Here is a 23,024-nt window from a genome sequence, read left to right as displayed (position 1 = left end):
CCTGTTACAAATGTCTAAATGACTTGTTGTGCATGTGGGGCAAAGAGTTTCCGAAATAAACCGATATGTACAGCTCTTTCTTTTAGTTTTGAAAGCGTGAGGGAGAGGGTGGGTCCACCACCTTCTTGTAGCCAATCACATGAGGCTCTTTTACTCTTATCTGATTGGTTCAATAAACACATCATATGCCAAAACATTAATTTTCATCTAGTTCCGGATCGTTCTCGCTACCAGAATGGTACTTTAGACGTACACATACATTAAAAATAAAAATAACTAAATAACAACTTGATTAAAACATGATACTTTATAAGTTGTGTACCATTAGACTATGTGTTCATACTGAATTTCGAGTTGTGTAGTATAATTTTCTTCCTCAACAGGCTATATATATTCGTTTATTGTAATATTGATGATAGGCCTAGGCTACTTAAAATGGCCTAGTATCTAGTTTAATAAATTGTGAGCTCAGAGAAAAGAAAGAACTGTACATATCGGTTTATTTCGGAAACTCTTTGCCCCACATACACAACAATTCATTTAGACATTTGCAACAGTTTGTTTTTGTTATGCATACAGACTGGTTCTATGCAGTTGATCCATTTTGCAGTATTTTAAACTGTTGTTTTCGCTTGCAAATCACTGCTCACAGACTTGACAGTATTTTAGCGAAAACAAAGAACCAAAACTGGAAGCGCAGAAAAATGCTGATCATATTTGTTTTGCTTTAGCATGAAGCTGCAGTTTCACAATACTTGAATTACACTTATGTGTAACTGTAAAATGCTGCAAATATTTTTTTCCAATACCTGAAACACAATTGAAACTTTACAAAGCTTATCTTACGCATGCAAATTTTATTTACGTTTAGTTTTCTGTGCACTTCCACAACTCTTACCCTGCGTATGCAAATCTTTATTTTTTGCATTAAATTACCTTCATAGGGAAAGTCCTGATCCAACGTATACAACTTGCTCAACCTGCTGGACCGCTCAGTAATTTCTTTCAGGAGGAGAGACTCTAGATGGCGATATAAACCTCAAATATAAACACTTAATGACGCGAGGAGGCAGTCCGAGTCAGGAGATGCTTTTGTGTGGGTCTAAAACGTTGACACACTTCAGAAACCACGTTTCTGTGAGTCAGAACGGACTCTAGGTACCACCTTGCATCAGCCAACCCCAGTCTGAGGGAGCTGAACGGGTCATTTTTACAAACAGAGAAAAACAAAGCGTCTGGCTTTGTTTGAGAAAAGGAAGTAATGTCAGGGTTGAAGAAACGGAGTTCAAATGCATCTGCGGACCGGGATGAAGACGAGAAGCAGGTGACGGAGAAGATGCTCTCCAGCAGAGGTGGAAATGGTAAAATGAGCCGACCAGGAGACGGCACGCCTGGAAGCCCGACCGCAGATATTACCTCAGCGGCGGATGGAGAAGGGACAGTCGAGCTGAAAAGAACTATTACTCTTGTGAACGGCGTGGCCATTATTGTAGGCACCATTATTGGTTCTGGCATCTTCGTAACTCCGACAGGAGTGGTGAGAGAAGCCGGTTCAGTCGGGCTGTCGCTGGTCGTGTGGGCTGTATGTGGCGTCTTCTCCACTATAGGCGCTCTGTGCTACGCCGAACTGGGGACAACCATCTCCAAATCTGGGGGTGACTACGCTTACATTCTTGAGGTTTACGGCTCCCTGCCTGCGTTTCTGAAACTCTGGATCGAGCTTCTCATCATCAGGCCGTCCTCACAATATATTGTCGCCTATGTTTTCGCTACCTACCTCCTGAAGCCCATCTTTCCCATCTGCCCTGTCCCCGAGACGGGGGCTAAACTGGTAGCCTGCCTGTGTATCTGTGAGTAACCTGTTACCTACATCGTTAAATCACATAAAAGTTAGTTTTACCAACTTAAATCACAAATAAACAATACGACTGAGGGCTTAAGTCACTATTTTGGCAAATCTTCTCAGTTGAACGGTTCTGACGTTATAATTTACATCAACTATAAATTCGCATGCCTTTCTTTCGCCTTATCTTCTCAGCTTCTCAAGTATCCTCATGTACAACATTTCTCTCATAATTCGGCCAGGTTATACATATAACGATTTTAACATACATATTTGACAGAAATGTGTAATTACAGAATAGACGCCATGCGTTGACACCGATACCGCGTGTGTAAACTATAAGGAGGAAGTCGAAACTGAGAAGGCTGTTGAAAAGGTGTGGAACAATTTCATCATCTTCTTAGGGAGGAGGAGGCGCGCGTTGCTACATCACACTGATGGCGGGCTTTATGCAAGTTAATCGCATTGTTAGTATTAATTATGCACTAGTTTAGCGACGCTTTTATATTATTTATATTTTGATTATAAATAATTATTTTGAGAAAATTGAAAAATACGTTTTTCCCCCAGCATGTAAATTAAAAAGCAGCGTAATTATGAAGTTCATGTTAGATAAGATAACCAATGCTAGTAACATAAATCATATTACATGAACTTCATAATTTATTATACTTCTTCAGAAACTCCACTTAAATATGTCTTCATACAATAACACGTCTAAACCAAGATTATTCATTGTAAATGATCTGCCTACTACGGTGCTCTATTTTATAGATTGACATTGATTGTGTGTGTGTTTCTTGCAGTATGATTCCCAAAATGAGGACCAATAGGATTTAATGAATGCATTCATGAAATGCTACAGTTATAGATCTTTGACATGCATGTTCATGGCAGTATGTCAAGGTTGGGATTTACCATAGCACCCATGCAAGCAATGCAGCCCTCCTGCAGGTTTAAACCAGTCGGAATTAGCAGAATTAACTCAAACCCTAATTACCAATTGGCCAACAAATTAAAACCCATATTTCTCTTTCTCTCCTTGTCTTTTTCTCTGTCTCCTCTTTATTTCTCTCCTCCTATTTTCTCATTTAGGCCAGATGAAAGCTTGATTGGGGTACATGAATGCATATTCCATGTGACTGTGAGAGAGTGAATGAACACAGCACCCACTATCCATTATAATCCCGCCCTGTTAGTGGCTTGTCTAATCCTTCCATAAGAGCTCACATGATGAGACAGAAAGGGAGGCAAAGATGACTATGGCCTTAAGTTTAAACTGAGCATCGACAGGTTACAGGATTTACAACACTAATACCAACATTTACATTGGTATAAACATTCAAACTTCAGCCCAAGTGCGCAGTTTTATGGTTTGGTACCTCATAGACAGTATTTGTGTCTGTTGGCATAGCAGCTGGCCACTATTCCCCTGACCTATTTTCTCATGTGTTTTTAAGGTCATAATTGAAAAGGGACTTCATGATTGGTTCGTTGCATGAAACTATGTTGCGTATCCATGGGAGAGGCCTCCTGAGCCGGACCATGCTCCTCCTGTAAGGGAGCTTGGGGAGGAACCTCTGTCTCATGATGTATGGTGCACTGCAATGCCCAACAGAGTATTACAACACTGTGTGCATGTGTTCTTGTGTGAGGGGACCCAGGCCCTACTGTCCTACCCGACACAGACCCTCTTTTGTACTTTAGGGGCACACAAAAGCCATCAGTCTTTCCTCTCTGTTTGGTGCCCAGTCTGATTTACAGCGAATGCTGCTTTGAAGTATTTGTTAGTTAATCACATTTAATAGGGAGCTTGGAGGCAAGGGCTGGAGGCTGAGGTGGCAGGAGCTCATGATTTTTTTATTTCCTCAAAATTTGTTTACCAGTATTTGGTCAGTGAAATTTCAAACTTTTATGCAGGCTGTGGCATCCATACCTGCTTATTTTGTATTCATCCATCCATCCTTTTTCCAAACCACATTTGGTTGTCCATCGTCTTGGGCTGTAACATCCACATACTTAGTGACAATTTTCAATAAACCTGTACACGTTGGATTATGGGGGAAACCCACATCAATACAGGAATAACATGTAAACCCCACACAGCTGAAGAAAAAAAGTATAGCAGACATAGAGCTATAACAATTTATTCACAAAAAAATGTCCCACAAGGCTGTCCACCCTGACAAAGTCAATCAGTCTTAACCCATTCAGTAAGTAGGATTTCTGTTAATCGGATTGAAACATAATTAAACTGACAAAAAATTGTGAAGTAACTGGATTGAATAAGTAAAGCAAGACATCTGCATATGATTCAGGTAATAATTATCTGTAGATCCACCCAGTAATACAATCAAACCCCATTAGGCAGATTATTGTGTCCTGTAGTCTATAATCATCCTAATCATTCCTGATTATTTGAACCTACATACATGTGGTGCTGGCATTTTCAAGATCAGACAGATAACACTATCAGACAGTTAACTTATTACACCAAAGTTTATTTGATGTGTGTTTTTTTCATTCAACCCCAAGTTTGGCAGCCATGCTGTTTCATTTAAAAGAAGTAACATGCCAGATCATCCTGCCACGTGTATAGCTGAAATGTAAACAGCGGTTTGTGGTTGACGCCTCCTGAGTTAAAGAGATGGATGACAAATTCTAGCCTAATTAGTCTAAGTATTTAGGTTAAGTTCCTCTGAGCCTCTGTTGTGAAAGACTAAAAATAAATGCCTGTCGCTCTTTTTCTCCATCCATCTCTCCCCATAGTGTTGTTGACTGCTATCAACTGCTACAGTGTGAAGGCCGCCACAAGGGTTCAAGATGCCTTTGCTGCTGCTAAGTTACTCGCCCTGGGCCTCATCATCATTATTGGCTTTGTGGAGATCGGCAAAGGTGGGTAACACTCAAATACTTCCAATGTGTACACTAAGAATCAGTTAGATAACTAAACATGTGCTGAAAAATGAGAGGAAGGCGGATGGTGTTTTCTTATTATATATTATAAAAAAATAACGTGGACTGTGTAACACAGCAACCACATGAACCCATACGAATAGTATATGTAAGCATATAGGGACTGTATTTATGTTTTCTGGTATGAATAAAGATTTTTTTTATGGTCTTAGGTGGGCCTAGGCTTCAGTGTTTGTTTATTTTTGCTATGGATACAATTTACCGTTCCAACAATTTTCATCAAAATGTCACTTTGTGAGCTCTTAGCTGGATGAAAAGGGTCTGCAAGCTACACAGCGTTTGAGACCACGTTCAGTTAACATCAGCATCATGCAAAAAATAACTACTGTTTTATTAATAGGTAACAAACTGGCATCACATTACTTTATTAAAGCAATGGAAGGCACAGTTAATAGATAAACTGTTACTTAACATAAAATTAGTTAGCTTTAAAAACTTCAAATATCCTACCTCGATGGTTGTGAATTTCTTGACTGTATTCAACTATTAAAATGACACATTATTCAGTTAAATTTTTATTATAAATTTCATGCAAAATAACATAATTTTGAAGATTTTGTTATATTTCTGAGCCATAGATTAACCTCATACTTAGAAAAATTATGGAATAAATAATTTTCTTTTATTTATATTAAATATGTATTTATCATTAACTACCAACCAACAACTGATCCCAAACTAGCTAGTTTTTTTCCCCAAACTTTTTCGATTTGTATTTAATTTATTTAATTTCTTTATATTAGATTTTTATATTCAATGTACTGTTTAGTTCTAGAAAACAATGAAATCACACTGTACTATAATATAAAAAAATATATATCAGCAGTCATGACTCATGCTATTTTGATATGTTAGTACTTTATCTCTTTTTGGACCCAGGTTCAGGCCTTATATTGGCAACATCTAGTTGTATTTGTATATTTGTGGACCAGTCAGTTTGGCAGAGAATTATAGACCTCCTGAGTGTGCAGCCAGAACAGCAGCTCTGATTGTTTGTTACTAAGACAATAAAGCACTGACAGCAATAGTCTAGAGAAAGAGTGAGCAAACAAAAAGAGAGCAATTCAAAGATTTGTAGAATAAACGGGCAGATCTTTCCTACAGACTTGACATGAACTACAGTAGTTTGTTTAAATAGTGAAAGTCACTAACTGGAATTATCTTCGGTGGTTTCACAGAGAAGAACAATTACATTTATGCATGTAGCAGATTAGATTTTGGGTACACTGTTCTATACTAACTTTTTTGGTATGGTTTCTCATTAGCTTACTGGTTTAACCTCACAAATTCAGAAAGGAAAAAGAGGATTTCATAGTCTGAGATGAAAATTACCTCATTCACTTACTGCACAAACAAAGGCCTGAAATTGGTATCACTTACATAGTTGTGAGTCAGTGAAACTGACTGTTTAATGAGAATGGATAATTAGCTTTTTTCTCCAATCCACCAACTCTCACTGCCCACAGTAGTGGACGTGTAGTAACAGACAGAAAGATGGTTTCTGAAAGAAAGGAAAATGGGTAGGAGACGCCTTGCTGCTTGTTGATTATTGAATATGGGAGCCAGAACTGTAGGGCATGGCTCTTTTAAGTGGCCTGCCTCTCAAATTTTGCCGAGACTTTGCCAGATTTCAGTCTTGCCTTTAGGTGTGGATTTCTTTGTGTGGTTAAGTCTCAGAACTTGACCTTTAGCTGATGTTGGTAGAGAGGTGCTTCAACAGGATACTTCTAAAGCAGCATTGTTTAAAAATTCATTTGAACTATACCATTAAAAATTGTGTGGTCGGTAAAGTTTTTTCATGTTTTTGCAGTCACATGCTCTTAAAATACGCCACCATTTTGGTCATATAGATAAGAGTAATACATCTTTCAAATTTGTAAAGCCTCTACGTTTATTTGTTGGCACTCACTATAAAAACAAAACATTGTGCTTTTGTAAAATAATGAAAGCAAACAGGGTGCGCTTTCTGCCATCTCTGCCTCTGTGAATTTGAGCACGAAACTCTGTGTATACTATCAAAACTAGGGCTGTGAATCTTTGGCAAGGCAGCGATTCGATTCGATTACTATTCATAGGTTTTCGATTCGATTCAAGAACGATTTGTGCAAATTTAGAATGATTCAATTAGATTCGATTCACAATTAAATTCGATTCGATTCGAGTATAACGATTCGATTCTGCATTCTTTAAGTGCATTCATGGGATTATTTAAATGCTTCTACTAAATTCTTTAAATGCTTAGTCAGGGGGCAAATTACAGTAGCATTTATGGTTAGAGAATCATAGGTTATAAAAAAACTTTTTTCCATTGTTAAATGATAGTTTAATGATGCGACATGGCATACGTAAAAATGTATGTAAGCCAAGTTTTTAAAAAAGAGCTTAAAGAGTATTATGTATAAGCTAACATTTTGTCACACCAGGGGCGTAGCCATGATTTCAGAAGTGACAGAAATGTCAAATACAATCATTTTATGTATGTAGCCTATATAATATTAATAATAATAATAATAATAATTATAATTATTATTATTTTTTTTTTACAAGGAATTATCTTCTTTTTTAATTACTTTTAATTAGCTGTGATAAATCAAATACACTGCTGGACAATAATCAATCATTTGTAATCGATATTTTTTTTCCTAATGGCAATTTTATGATTGTTTTATATACTAGGCTACATTTAATTAGCAATTATTTAAATTTTCTGCACAGAATAAGGTAGAAAATATACTTTATAGTTTCTGTACTGTAATAAATGTCAATTAGCACTGCATCATTCATAAATTGTTTGTGGGTTTCATCAGTTCATTCTGATTTTATTCAGTTTAGCTGCAGATATAGCCTGGCACGTCTATGAGAGCGAGATCGCTTCTCTTTCAGTGTGAAAACGTCTTCATCTCTATTTAACTTTTCCTCTCCATCAGCGAATGATTCTGAGAGAAAACGCGCCAGATGTCTGTTTGATAATGAAACAAACGCTACTTTCATGCATATTATCAGATAAATCTCGTGCTCTTATTTCAAGGTCGTTGTTAATGCTGTGGTTAATTTTAAAAGTTTCCTTCGTATATTCGGTTCATCCGCATTGTTTAAAGACATTTATCATTCAGTGGAACTGTGCGTATGATTTAGACACTTACATTTCTGCTCCGTCCATGCAATAAATACAGCTGTTGACGGCTCCGATAACTCAGTTGGTAAAATGCAGAGAGCCATTGACAAACTACAGAAAAGTAAAACTACTTCACGTTAGCATTACTGGCCACGAGTCCTATAGATCACATGTCAGCTGCGTCAGAGATGATCGGAGCGCGAGCGCAATCCTTTGACAGTCTCAGGCGGTAAACAGTGGAGCGCGTGAAGGACAGATAAGAGGAACGATTCACGAACACTCTTCAAGATCTCCATCAATTCGTGCGTGTAGTAATTTAATGTGTATACATTTTGAAAGCATTGGATCGCTATAGAAATCGGGATTCATTCGATTCTTAGCATTTTGAATCGATTACTGTCCAAGATCGGCGATTCACGATTCAAAAATCATGTTTCAAGATCGATGCATATGAATCGACAGGGTTTGTAATCGATGCATCGAGAAAACGAATGAATCGTTACACCCCTAATCATAACAGATATGAAAAGTATATCTATACAGAGTCAAATCGATTCTCCCCTTGCAAGAAGGACTCCTATATAAAGTCATTGTTTCAAATCAGTCATTTATGACTTTCCATTTTAGTTAGAATGCTTTGGTTGTTGTCTGTGTTGACTAAAGACCATAAGGCAGCTGGCTATCTGTCGGGTGTTTTTGTGTGTAAGCTAGATAAAAAATGCAGTGTGACTTTGTGAAAATGTGCTTAGATAATGATGACTGTGAATTTGAACATCAGATAGACACACCCTCCCTGCCCTGAGAGATATCTGTGAAAATGTCCTCAGATATGTATATGGCTTAACAAGGTTTTGAAAATGCTGTTTAATTCGCAGCATCTTCCTCTGTGACATTTCCTTTCTCTACATCATACTTTGTGCACAAAGTAGATTCTGATTGACTGCATAATATACTTATCTCACTTAGAAAAGGTCTCAGTGTGTATCTTAGTGCTTGTGTTTGTTTTAAGAAAGCCACTTGTGCATAATTCTGTTAGATTCAGGCGATGATAAAACGTAGCTTGTAACAGGACACCTTGTGGTTTATCAGCCATCTTGAACTCTTCTGGGATTGGAGTTCCACCCACACAGAGACAGTGAGACTCTGATCATGTTTTTTTTTGACTCCACCCACTTATTAGAATTATCATTGGTGGAAAGTTTTCATAGGTCTTTTTGTCACTGTGTTGATAATTATATTTGAGAGCTGACAAGAAATGAAAGGGAAAAAACGAGGGGAACGGAAAAAAGAAATGATACAAGCCCCATAACACAATAAACAGGCACATATATATATATTTTTGGAAGAGTAAATGTTTGATGCAAATATAGGTCATAATGGAAACACAACACAACACTGATGTGACTACAGCATTACTTTTGAGGTTGTGTAACACTTCCTTCATTTTGATTTAATTATAGCTTATTTTTTTGTCTGTTTTATTTGTTTTAAGGGAAGTGTATTATATAAAATGATAAGCTGATTTTCTGCTCAAGAAACATTTATTTATTTACTTCTATCAGTTATCTTTTTTTGTGAAAACTGCAATACATTTTTATTTTTATTTTTGATGAACAAGAATTTCAAATGAACTGCATTTATTTGAAATATAAATATTTTTTGAAACACAAATGTTTTTTCTGTCACTTTAGATCAACTTATAATAAATATACAATAGATGATTAAATAATAAATTAAAAACATTATTGACCAAGGCCAATAAAAAAGTAATTATTACTTTGTATTTTACAACAAAAAGTTCATACAAAATAAAGTATTCCAAAGCATAATTTTAAAGGGGGCATATTATGTTGCTAAAAAGAACATTATGTTGTTTATTTGGTGTAATGCGATGTGTTTATGCGGTTTAAAACATTATTTTCCACACACTGTATATTATTGTTTCTCCTCTATGCCCTGCCTTTCTGAAATGTGTTGATGTTTACAAAGTTCATTGGTCTGAAAAGCACGGTGTACGCTGATTGACCAGCTATCCAGTGCGTTGCGATTGGCCAAATTACTCAAGAGTGTGACGGAAATGTTAAGCCCCTTTACATACTGTGATTGCATCTCCTGGCACGACGAGACAAAAATAATAAAGCCCATTACAAACAAGGCATTTGTTGCATCCAATGGGGACATAATTACTGATTATAATGACATATACTGTGTTTTTATGCTTTGCGTTGCATTTTGCACCATGTAAACATAAAACCATGTCTGCATTTGTGTTCGGAGAATTCTTTAAATATAATAAATGTACTTATAGACTGAGTCAGAAGCACCAGACTGTCCTTGCAAAGTTGTAACTGCCCCACTTTATATAACAGCAGTCCATACAATGCGTCACACAGAGTCACACACTGTGGGTTTGAGTCCACCCAGGGCTGGACTCCACTTCGTCCACAGGGAAAGCCAATCTGCAATCCACAGAGCGAAGTTGATGTATTTCCTCAATGACTAGCACCGATCACCTCCAGGGATGACAAAGCTGATATCATCCTCTTTTGGAAGGCCAAACAAAGTAGTTTAACTTTCACAACAAAATACACAGCGTCTCCACGCCATGGCGGTGGCGGCAACAACAATACCACACCAAGAATAAAAGTTACGTCTCCTTTCATGCATGAACATTTGGGCGGTGTTGTACAAATCTTCCCACACACTGACGTAGACATGTGGGGGCTCATTTAAACGAGGCATTTTAGCAGGGCGTGGACAAATCAGAACTTTCATAAAGAATATCTCTTTGGATTTGAGACTTTAGTTTTTGCAACTTTAAAGATCTTCTTCATGCACCAAGAGCTTGTAACACTCCAAAGAAAAAGGAAAAACTGAAATTGCATCATATGACCCCTTTAAAATTATTATGTCCATTTGACCAGATGCCCTTGTTTTCGTCTCATTAAGTTGTTCAGATTGATGTGACAACGGTTAGACAGCTGATGCTTTATGGGACACTCAGCTCACTGAACTTACTTTCACACACTGCATTGTTGTCTATTGTGTTTTTAAGATTACGTGTTGTTTTTAAGAACTCTTCAGATTGAATCTAGGCTAAGCTGAGATCTGCTGTCGAAGTGTTTTCCTCAGACAGAGATCGGGCTCCTCTGGGTTGACGTAGTTCTGTGAGGCTCAAGTCTGAGCCTGTAATACTCAAGTTTATACAAAGAGTTTTTACAGGCTTTTAGTCTCGTTCTGCACCTGACTGCCTCAGGCATACAGTCACACACACACACACACAGTTAATTTGCCTGCCATGTCATGTAACCAGGCGGCGTTGGCCTCCATTGATCACACTGATTCACATGAGCTTGCCTTGGGCTGCATTCATTCTTACACAGTGGACATGTTCCCAAATCCCCTAGGTAGGGTTCATGGAGGTGGAGTCCAACTCAACTCAAGCCTAAATTACTTTAGCCTCAATTCGTTGCAACAGGACAATTCATTTTATAATACTTACATGTTAACATCAGGTAATGCAATAGCTAACATGAAAAAACAATAAGCAATACTTTAAGCAATTATTTATTTTTTTATCTATTTTATAAAGAATACAGAAAAAACAGTAACACTGTGAAATATTATAATTTAAAATAGCTTTTTTTCTATTTTAATATATTTTAAAATGTAATGTATTCCTGTGATGCAAAGCTAAATTTTCAGCAGCCATTACTTTAGCTATCAGTATCATATGAACCTTCAGAAATCATTCAATTATGATGATTTTGTCACGGTTTACCATTACACCTCCTTACACATTTCTTATTATTACAGTAAATATTTTTGTGTGACGGTTTAAAATTTCTGTTGTTTTTGATCAATTTAATGTATATGAATAGAAATATAACTGTTTAAAAAAAAAAAAAGCTAAAAAAAGCTTTCTGACCACGAACAGTAGTGTATGTATATTTGACGAATGGCAACACATTTTAAATGTATCATATAATTCCCCGTTGCCATAGTTACCCATTACTCTACTATGGGGAAAACAAAGAGGAATGTTCTATTAAATGTGCGTTATTAGATTTAAGTGAAGTGACGTGACATACAGCCAAGTATGGTGACCCATACTCCGAATTGGTGCTCTGTATTTAATCCATCCAAAGTGCATACACACAGCCGTAAACACACACACACCATGAACACACACCCGGAGCAGTGGAGAAAGTTGTGTTTATCATGTGCTTTACTTTCTGATCATTAAGGTCATTAACCACTATGCCACAACTTCACCTAATATTCTTCTGTTCTGCATATAATTTCCTTCAAACCTGTTAAACTAGTTTTTTTTCTCTACACCTGCAAATGTTTGTTGCTAAACTACAACGGTTGTTGGACTGCTGGGCCATTCCAGTTTCATATCCATAAATTGAACGAAGTCACATCATCTTCTGCAGAGGTGGGTAGTAACGAGTTACATTTACTTCGTTACATTTACTTGAATAATTATTTGGGGTAACTAATACTTTTCGGAGTATATTTAAAGATGGGTACTTTATACTCTTACTTGAATAAATTTTTGGGGAAAAATCTGTACTTTTACTTTTACTCCTCTCGTTACTTTATCTTAATGCAATAAATGTTATAAATGCTTCAGTTTATTCCAAACGCGCCGTCTACTTTTCTCTGGGCAATGAGCGATGCCCATTCGCGAATGATTCATTCTTTTGAGTAATTTCTGTTCAAAGGCTTGATCAAACCAATTGGCAAACGAGTGAATTGTTTCATGAATCAGTTTGAATGATTTGTTCAGTTCCCTGCCGCGCGCGCTGAGTGTCTGAAGTGGTTCACTCAGAGTTGTAACGTTTAAGAACATCAGCAGCATTGAAAACGTGGCTGGAACTGCACTGAATTGAAAGCAAATCTGCAAAGGCTATTATTTGCTTGCGATGGAGATCCTTATTAGATGAACACCGCGTGTGCTGTTTACTGTTTAACAGGTAATAACTTGGGCTACATTCGATTACAGTACACGATACCACTGTGACATTAGTTTGTTGTACGTGTGTGGCTTATAACAGAGGGGAGTCAAGTTGAATGCAGCTTCCAAAAGACAAAAAATAGCCGATTAAGATTTTAATTTTAATACAATCACACCGGTGCGAGTACGTTCAGTAAGTCATATCATCAGCTGCTAAATTCAGATCTGTGATTGCTTGCTGGCGCTGAGCCAGAGATAGATGTGTTTTTACAGCACTGCGCATTATAACCAATCACACATGATTCTTTTGAGCTTATTAAAGCATTGGCCAATCAGAGGCGTTCAGATGAGTCATCGCTAAAATGCCGGTGCTTCCTTCACTCGCTCACTGACTGAATACCTCTTTCTGGCGAATTCTCTCGTCAGAAACAACAAAGTGCAGATGTGTGTACGAATCTGTAAATAAGATATTGATTTCACAGTGTTAACAGTTTCAGTGATTTTAATGGGAGTTTCTGAGAGTGACTGAACTCTAGACTGTCAGTGAAAATTATCTTTAATAATGTAAATGTTATTTGCTCTCTTTCTGAACAATGAAAGATTAGTAGCAATATTTATATCACATTAACTTTCAATGTTAAATTCACATTTAATATAAAGTCAGTCGTATTAAAAATATGTTATGGCATGACACCTATATCTGTTACTTAAGTAAACAGACAGGGTTTTATAATAAATTACATAAATTGGAGTAAAGGCTGATGAAATATATACATTTATACACACACACATACATTACATACATTTTATCTATATATCTAAATAAAAATAGGCTCAGTATATATGACCCAAAGTAACTAGTAAATAACTACTTGAGTAGATTTTTTATCCGATACTCTTTTACTCTTACTCAAGTAACTATTCAAGACTAGTACTTTTACTTTTACTTGAGTAAATATTTCTAGAAGTACTTTTACTTTTACTTGAGTACAGTTTTTGGGTACTCTACCCACCTCTGATCTTCTGTTAGGAAAGTCCTTTTCGCTCTGTAGCCCGCAGGCTTTGGAGAGATGGATGTATGTAGAGTTTTGATCGCCCCCGGCTTTCTCACGGGAGAGATTGAGAACGGGCCCCAGTCTAAAACAACACTATGTTCATCTGTTGATCCAGTGGAAAATTCAAAAGCTTCGGGTTCAAGAATGTGCAAACCCTACATTTTCTCTTTAGTTCTTGTGTTCCCATCACTCTTGCTTTTCAGATGTGGCCTTGTCCCTCATGCACGGACCTACTGGATGTCAGCAGGATGATTTTGAAAACTCACTTTAATTATTATGACATCATTATTATTATCGTATTATGAAACAGTCGTCCACCTCGAAACTTTTCCATGCAAGCTTGTTTGTTCCTCTCATGGGATAATGTTGTGGGAATTACAGAGTGCTCCCTGGATATTATGACTTGTACGGGTTGTTTTTATTACGTAATGTTCCTGATAGTTTGCAGCAGCATTGTAATCTCATGTTTCACGATGATTGTTTCTGTTTCAGGTGATACCACCGAGCTTCTGCCTGCAAATTCATTCAAAGGAAGCAATACAGATTTTGGCAACATCGGATTGGCCCTTTACAGTGGGCTGTTTGCTTATGGAGGATGGTAAGACCACAGAACAAGTTTTGGGTGGAACTAGGGGAAAACAGGAAGAATTAGACTTTGACCTTTAGGAAATCGTAAATAAAATGTAATTATACACCATGTGAACCAAGATATCTTATGCTGTGAATCCTTTTTTTATTTTTATTTTTTTATCTTAAACAGCCATGACTACACAACATACAAGATATTTTGATTGTTTTGCTTTTTTTGTGAAATGTCATTGGTCCAAAATCGCATTCCATGTAACAACACAGTTGTTATGATAACACATTTACAATTGCACACATATTCCCTTATTAGAATTCAAACTATTCATTGGTCATTCTGTAAATCACTTGTTTCAATTTCTCTGAATTTTCTTAAATGTTATTATAGTTTCTTCACTCATTTTTTTTATTTTTGGTCTTCAGCAGTTGAATATGTAGAACAGGATGTGCTTCAATTTTTTTATTTTATTTTTTAACAGGAATTATTTGAATTTTGTCACAGAGGAGATGATTGACCCATACAAGTAAGTCAGATTTATTTTATTTTTCTTATTTATATATATATATATATATATATATATATATAATATTTTTCATTTTTGAAATATATTTTTATGCACTTCCTCACACATTTCTGAAAAATAACAGAGGACAATAATAACCTCATATATTTAATTTTTATAAATGAAAAAGCACAGTGGAGTTTTGTATTATGTAATAGTGTATGTGCCGATGTGTTACAGAAATCTGCCTCTGGCCATCATCATCTCGCTCCCCATTGTCACAATTGTGTATGTGCTGACCAACCTGGCCTACTTCACCACACTCAGTCCGCAGCAAATGCTTGATTCTGAGGCTGTTGCTGTGGTGAGTGTCGCCTCAAAGATACATTCTATTCCATATTTAGCTCAGTTACTTGTATGTTCTCTTTTTATTAATGTTTATTAATAAGTTACATAATAATTAAGTTGTTTTTTTAGGACTTTGGAAACTACCACCTAGGACCAATGGCTTGGATAATCCCTGTGTTTGTGGGCCTGTCATGCTTTGGCTCTGTGAATGGCTCTCTGTTTACTTCTTCTAGGTAATGCACACAAACACTAACACACACTTGTTATAAATATCCTGTGTTGGAAGAGGTTGCATTAATCAGATCAGTTTACTTTAAGATGTTTATTTGATGAATCTGTCGGGTTAGTGTTGTTCTAAAGCCACCCTGCAGGCTTTTCCACTGTAAACACGGGTCAGGTTATTTCGAAATCAGACCTAATAGACAAAATGGTCTCTTGTGTTTGCTCTTTCAGGCTATTCTTCGTGGGCTCCCGAGAAGGTCATCTTCCCAGTTTGTTGTCGATGATCCACCCTAACCTGATGACCCCTCTGCCTTCACTTATATTTACTGTAGGTGTTCAAAACAAATCTCATTCCTCACTGTAACTTGTATGAGTTGGTTCTTTTCAAATGAATCATTTTAGCCAGTTCTAATTTGTAGGTGAATCTTTTTTTTTTGAGCCAGTTCTGTTCAGTGAATCAGTTTAACAGGTTCTAATTTATGAGCAAATCATTCTTTTCAATTAATCAGTTTAACCCGTTCTAATTATTATTTATTTTTTATTAAATAATTATTTTATCTCAAATCCTTGTCAATGAATCAGTTCATCCAGTTTTTATCTGTGAATGAACCATTCTCTTGAGTTGGTTCTTTTAAGTGAATCTTTATAAATAGTTCTCATTTTTAACCAAATTCTTCTCGAAGTCAGTTTTGTTCAATGAATCCATTTAACTAGTTCAAATTTTTGAGCAAGTCATTGTTTTGAGTCAGTGTTTTTTATAAATGAATCTTTTTATCAGGTCCAATTTTGTCTTTTGAGTCTTTTGAGTCATTTCTTTTTAATGAATCAGTCAAACTGAGCCACAAGTCTGAATTATTCATTAGCTAATTAGTTTTCAAATGTTTTCAAAATCCTTAATCAGTGATCACAGATGACTGAAAAAGTCTTGGAAATTCATTAGAAAGCGTGTGGATCTATAATAATGTTTTTGAGTTAATCACACTTTTGAATGGTTTATTTTCAGTGAACTGGTTCACAGATCATGATGATTCGGCTAAACCTTTCTTTTCTTTTTCCCCACAGTGCATCATGACTCTCCTCTACGCTTTCTCCAATGACATTTTCTCTGTCATCAACTTCTTCAGCTTCTTTAATTGGCTCTGCATTGCCATGGCGATCATTGGTATGATGTGGTTACGCTACAAGAAACCTGAGTTGGAACGACCAATTAAGGTGAGCCGGGGGGCGGAGCTAATGAGTCAGCACAGATGGATTATGTGAGGGTAAACAAGATCATACTTTTCCAATGCATGAGAAGTGACCTGCCATAATATATGTATTCAGACATAGCCAGCAACAGAACGGGTAACAAAGCGGCCCTTTTGTGCACTTCTCTCACATTCATTCACATTCAGTCTCTCACTGCACTCAGTGGCCTCCACTCATCTGCCGGATACTGAGGGATGTTCATCAAACGTGGTTTGGAGGCACTGGAGTGAAAGAGGCCATTTGCTTATTGCTCATAATCTTTCTCTCCTTCCAGATCTCATTAGTGACAGTCTGTTGTTTGTTTCGTTTGTTTGTTTTTATGCACTACTATTCAATAGTTTTATTTAGCATGGATGCATTAAATTGCTGAAAAGACATCATAATTATTTATTCATAATTCGGAAGTGAAAATCATTATGTGGAAGTGAAATTAGTAAAGGGCTAGTCTTGAGCAGAGCAAGCTTGAGGAGAGTTTCAGGCCATCTGTTAGCAAGCACAAGTAAATGAAACCATTCTGGAAAACCAGATCAGTCTGGTTATCACTAAGAAAAAGAAGCTACCCGGGAAACTGTGATGAAGTTGTAAGGAGAAAAAAGACAGGAGAAGGGTATGAAAAGAATAGCTTTGAACCATTCTTAAAGCTCGGTCCGTTGTATTCAAATAGAGAAAACCCAACCCAAACATCAAAGATCAGGACGTCCGACCAAAATGAACAGCTGGAGAATAAGACTGAGCTCAGCACTTCTGCAGTGTGTCTTTTTGATAAGTGAAATGGTAATAGACAAAAATAGACTTTAAATAGACGATCTTAAAGCTGTCCCACCTCTCTGTCCACTAGGTCAATATTCTGCTGCCTATTTCCTTCGTGTTGGCCTGCCTGTTCCTCATCGTGGTGTCCATCTGGAAGACCCCTGTGGAGTGTGCAATAGGATTTGGAATCATCGCCACAGGAGTTCCTGTGTACTTCTTCGGCGTTTGTTGGCAGAACAAGCCAAAATGGCTCCTGCAGATCATCTGTGAGTGTCTCTCCTCTAGTTTTTTAAACTTGTTTGCAAGTTAAAATGTTCCTGAGGTTTGGATGTCTGAGTTTTTAAAATCAAAGTTTATGAGTGTTTATTCAACAGCAATGCTTTTTAAGACAACGTGAGATATTTGGTATGCTTTTAATATATATATTAATTAGGTCTCACATGGTATTTAACAAAACAAAACAAAAAATCAGGTGAAGTGAAATTTTTTAAACAAGACTCTTATATAATATAATATGTAATACTGTTTATTTTTCCTGTCTAGTCTCTGTCACAGCAACATTCCAGAAGATGATGGAAGTGGTACCTCAGGAGTCCTGAAGACCAAACAGAGCGACAGATGCCTCTTCCACGCACAGTCTCCTCTTACCCTCTTACTCAGACCCCCTTTACTGTATTCCCCAGCTGTCTCATTTCTCCTTACGTGAGCCAGAAATATGTCTTATCCTGCTGAAACAGGCAAAATCTATATGAATTATCACGTAAGAAACCAGACAACATCAGGTCACAGAAGCATTGTCAGTCCTTCCTCGATCAGATGTATCAAACGGTATACGTTTCAGTCTTTATGTCTGACTCTTAAGTTTTCAATCAGGACTTTTGATTTATTATATATATATATATATATATACACACAGGAGATATGTGTCATATAACTTGCTCATCCCTTTATTTAGGGCTTTGTTTGTGTGATTTTTAACTTCCTGTATCATGTTTTCAGCTTTTATTACAGAATGTACGTGAAGAAAAGTGAGTACTTGTGTAGAGGCACCATTGTCTCTCTCAGCAAACACAACCATGATTCCCATTTGACCCGATAAATTTGCATCTTGGATTACAGAATGTCCCATTTCTACATTTTTCTACAGCAGATATGACCAGTTTGCTGTGCCTTGTCTGTCAGTGCAGAATGGTATTATCTTTCGAGATCGATTTGATATGACTTTATACTTTGACAGATTTATTTTTGATAGCTTAATGCAGTTATTTTTAATTGTTTCTAAGAATTTAAAGGGATGTCCTTTTTTTGGCCATGGTCCTCAAATCAGATGTATCCCTTTTTTTATATTACCGAAGGCAAAGAAGTACAGTATTCTTAAATTAATCAGAATGCCTATAGCCTTGCTGCTTACCTCAGTAAACACACAGTACATTACATTCATAGACCTGGCTGTCTATGTTTATGCCTAATTCAGATTTAATGAAACACATAAGGTGAGGCGCTGTTTCTTTTAAGTACATTTTTTATGTTTAGTACCTCTTTTATGCATCTTGTCATTCAAATATATGTGAAGTACTTAGCACTGGACCATCTTATTTTGTTCCTCTTGTATTTGGCGATTATTTATACAAAGCAAAGTTGCTTTTTAGTTACAGAATTTTAAAAGAAAGTTATGTCAGTTGTTAAAAATTGTCATCGTCATTTAAACAGATTGTTGCTGTTGTACTATGTATGGCCTGTCGGTTACTACATCTTTTTTATTGAATTGTCAAGATATCGTTAAAAAAACCCTTACCGAAGAGATTTTAGTGCTTCATCAGTTCGCGAACTGAAAAAATCAGAATGAATGTGCTGTAACAATAGACCTCATTCCGTTTCAGTTTTAGGTCGCTGCACTTGGACACAGTGTTTTGGGTCATCCTAGTTTCGGGTAATTTAATATTTGTTCATATACTGGACCAAAATCAGCTCTATGTGTGTGCAGTTATGAAGTGGTGAGAGAAATACTAGGGGTGTTTTGGGTGATGGAGGAGATTATTTTAGGACAAAATGGAAGTTGTCCTTTAGTTATTATGATTAGAGAAACATTTCCAAGGCTTGGATAGAAGGCCTCTTTAGATCCGAGATGATTTTATTCAGTGCTCATTCAGTCATGGTCATAGTGTGTGTTAGATAATGAAGATTTGTATTATTTTGAGAATTACAGCATTAGACTAACACTCCATTCAACTAGATCATTTGATATAATTTATATAGTTATGTAGAAATTGACTTATATGTATTTATTTATTATTTGTAGGGTCATTCAGTTATTGCTCTAATATTTTTTTAAGAGCATTTTTCCAAAAAATGCTGAAAATAAATTGAAACTGATATTTTTCCTTCTTTCCTGGTAATATGATTCTTTTTATATGTTTTTTTTAATTATTAGATTTGTATTGTATTGTTATTTTTTATTTTATTTTATTTGTTTTTATTTTTATTATTATTTGTTTGTATTGCTGTGTTATGTACTGTAACTGATGGATTGTCTTAGTCTCTATTGTTTCCCATTAATATAAAAACAACTGCAGATGAGCTGAGTCTGCCTGCACTGACATCTGCCTCATGAAAACAGATGACATCACAATGACATCACAGTGGTGCACAATTTGTTGCTACATTTTACTTCTTTTTTGACATATGATGAAATATATTTGTATCACCACAGATCTGTTGGTATTTCATTTTTTTTAATACTAAAACATAACTTAAAGATATGACTGACTCCTCTTCAAACGTTAAACTGTTTCTTTAAACACCATAATTTATGCATTTACAAACTGGCATGGATAATTAAACTTTAGACCCAACAACCTTTTTTCTGTCACACAGGCATGCAAACCCTTTTACCCAAGGACAGAATCAGTCTTTCATCAGTTCATTTTGAAGCTCATTTGAGAATGTTTTCTTGTGTGATCTGGAGATGCCTGATCTCTGATCATCTCATAGGGCTTTGTGAACAGTTATAAGTATACTGTTGTCAACCATCTGTCTTGTTTTCTCTGTGACGTACAGTTAAATACAACTAGGAAAAAATCCTATTGTGCAGTTTCTTGTAATGGTTACGCCTGCTATACAAAAACTATGTCTACTGTCTTTTTCTTAGAAATAAAAAAATTCATGCTCTGATGTGATTTCTACTTTGCTGCAGGACATTGAGTGTTCAGAGAAATAAAACATGAATGCATTCAAAACTTGAGTGCTTGTGTGTTTTTACAGCACTGATATAGCAGCATAAAAATGAAGATATTTAATAATTAATAAATTGCTTAGTTAATACATTGCTTGGGTTAATAATAAGTTAACTTATCCAAGTAATAAAACAACTACAGAGAGCAAATCAAAAACAATATTTAAAATCATAATTTATAATGTATTTTATAGCAAAATTATAATTAATTAGTTAAAAATGATTAACATACGAAATTGGAAATCATTAAATATTATTTTATATCATTATGCAAGGAAAGTTCCACAGACATGAGGATCTTTAATTGAGCTTTGATGCCAGGGTTCCCTTAAGCAAAGTTTCTCTGTTGCTCGTGACTAAAGTTGGACTCTGGAAGACTGACCCTAAAGCCATTTTTCTCTAGGATCTCTATAAGAGCTCTGGTCACGCATCAGCTGCTGTGGCCTAAGGAAAGCTCTCATGACATGTGGGTTGTGAGGAAATGTTTAGCCAGTGTCATTTGACTTCCTCTTTTATTTCCTACATTAACAAAATTAGTGTTATTTGGTTAAAAAAACAGATGATAACGTGTGAAGAGCACTTATTCTACTATTTACAATACATAATTCAGACTGGCTGCATAGATGCATAGCTGGCAAGATTTAGTATTAATGTGGATAGAATGCTTGTTCATAACTTTGAGAAAACCCTTGCCAGAATCCCGTGAACGTTGTGCAAACTGTATGAAATTATTAGTCAGTGAGTATCTAGTTCTCTAGTGGAAATCTAGAGGTCATGTGATTTCAGCATAATGGGAAACCCTCTTTATATAGAAGAAAGGATGAGTTTAATTTAAAGTTTTTCAGAGGTTCAATTTATTTTTTATTTTTTGGCTAATATTTTTGTGGAAGGTACAGAATGTAACTTTTAAGTAAATATTCTGCTTTAAATATTTACTTTTAGAAAATGGACTTACTGCCTGTTTGCCAGAACATTACAAGCCAAGCACAGTCAAATTAACAATGTTAGACAACATGGTGACAGTTTATTTTGATCAAAACATACAGTAAAAACAGTAATATCATGAAATAATCTTACAATTTAAAATAACTTTTTTCTATTGTAATATATTCTAAAACATAATTAATTTCTGTGATGCAAAGCTGAATTTTCAGCAGGCATTACTTCAGTCTTCAGTGTAACATGATCCTTCAGAAATCATTCTAATATTATTTGCTGCTCAAGAAACATTTATAATTAATATTTTTGTGGAAACTGTTACAGTTTTTCAGACTTCAGTGATGATTAGAAAGTTCAAAAGAGCAGCATATAGCTGAAATACCAAAACATCATAAATAAATATAACTAATGCACTTTCACAGCCTGCTGAAAGGTACATTCTGTTTATGTTTATTTCAGTAAGCATTGTATGTAATGTGTTTGTCTCTCATATGTTGTTTTTTTCTTCTATTTTTTTAACAATAAAAGGTAATAAAAATAAAATAAAATAAAAATATTAAACCTTAAATTCCTACCTACATTGTGACCTTATACTAAATTAATAGTTTTCTGAAGGTATGCTGCTGCAATCTGTTATTGAAATTTTGTGTGTGTGTGTGTGTATCTGTGTGTGTGTGTGTGTTTACCTAAGACAATTAACTTTGGTCTCTTGGCAACAAGCAAATAAATCATCAGTAATTTCTCTCTGGTTCAAAGATAAAATATTTTTTTGCCATAATCGTGTTCAATATTCTCATTACAGTGAATTTCCAATCTCATCTCATTTCTTTATATCACAGACATCCCTGTGCTCACGACTCTAATACAGAAGCCTATTGTGCAGCTGATATCTGGATGGAGTGGTGTGTCTGTTTTCTCCAGGCTCATATGCACACAGAACCCCATGTTCTCCAAGATAAACGTCACAGCAAACACGTGTCATATCATAAGTGTAAGACCAGAGGTTTTAAGCAGTGCTGATGGGGCCGATAAAGAGAAAATATTAGCTTTGTATCAAAAAACCGGTGTGTTGCCAATGTAGGAAGGCATGAACAAAGGCTTCCAAAGGACTATGCTTATTCTTTTGACCAAATTATAAGGCAGCAACAAAAATATGCCGAGTTTACCCTACCTAGCCATCCCAGAATGCATTGTGCTTTTAAGTTGATTGTTTTACACAACATTTGTGTGTGCTATAGGCTTTAG

The 23,024-nt window shown here is 35.9% G+C and overlaps 1 protein-coding gene across 1 annotated transcript; it reads left to right on the top strand.

Annotated features, from left to right (window-relative positions):
• Positions 1 to 1,093: 1,093 nt before the first annotated feature.
• Positions 1,094 to 19,256, top strand: LOC132133200 (large neutral amino acids transporter small subunit 1-like). The gene is made up of 10 exons (XM_059545962.1): positions 1,094 to 1,850; positions 4,613 to 4,738; positions 14,445 to 14,550; positions 15,017 to 15,061; positions 15,281 to 15,404; positions 15,518 to 15,621; positions 15,842 to 15,938; positions 16,673 to 16,822; positions 17,697 to 17,874; positions 18,152 to 19,256. The coding sequence occupies exons 1-10, from the start codon at positions 1,262 to 1,264 to the stop codon at positions 18,205 to 18,207; spliced, it is 1,575 nt and encodes a 524-aa protein (XP_059401945.1). The 5' UTR covers positions 1,094 to 1,261; the 3' UTR covers positions 18,208 to 19,256.
• The last annotated feature ends 3,768 nt before the right edge of the window (positions 19,257 to 23,024 follow it).

The sequence above is a fragment of the Carassius carassius genome, chromosome 50, assembly GCF_963082965.1.
Source record: "Carassius carassius chromosome 50, fCarCar2.1, whole genome shotgun sequence".
In the NCBI taxonomy this organism is placed as follows: domain Eukaryota; kingdom Metazoa; phylum Chordata; class Actinopteri; order Cypriniformes; family Cyprinidae; genus Carassius; species Carassius carassius.
Note: the sequence above shows the minus strand (reverse complement) of the source record. Positions and strands in the feature narration are given on the sequence as shown.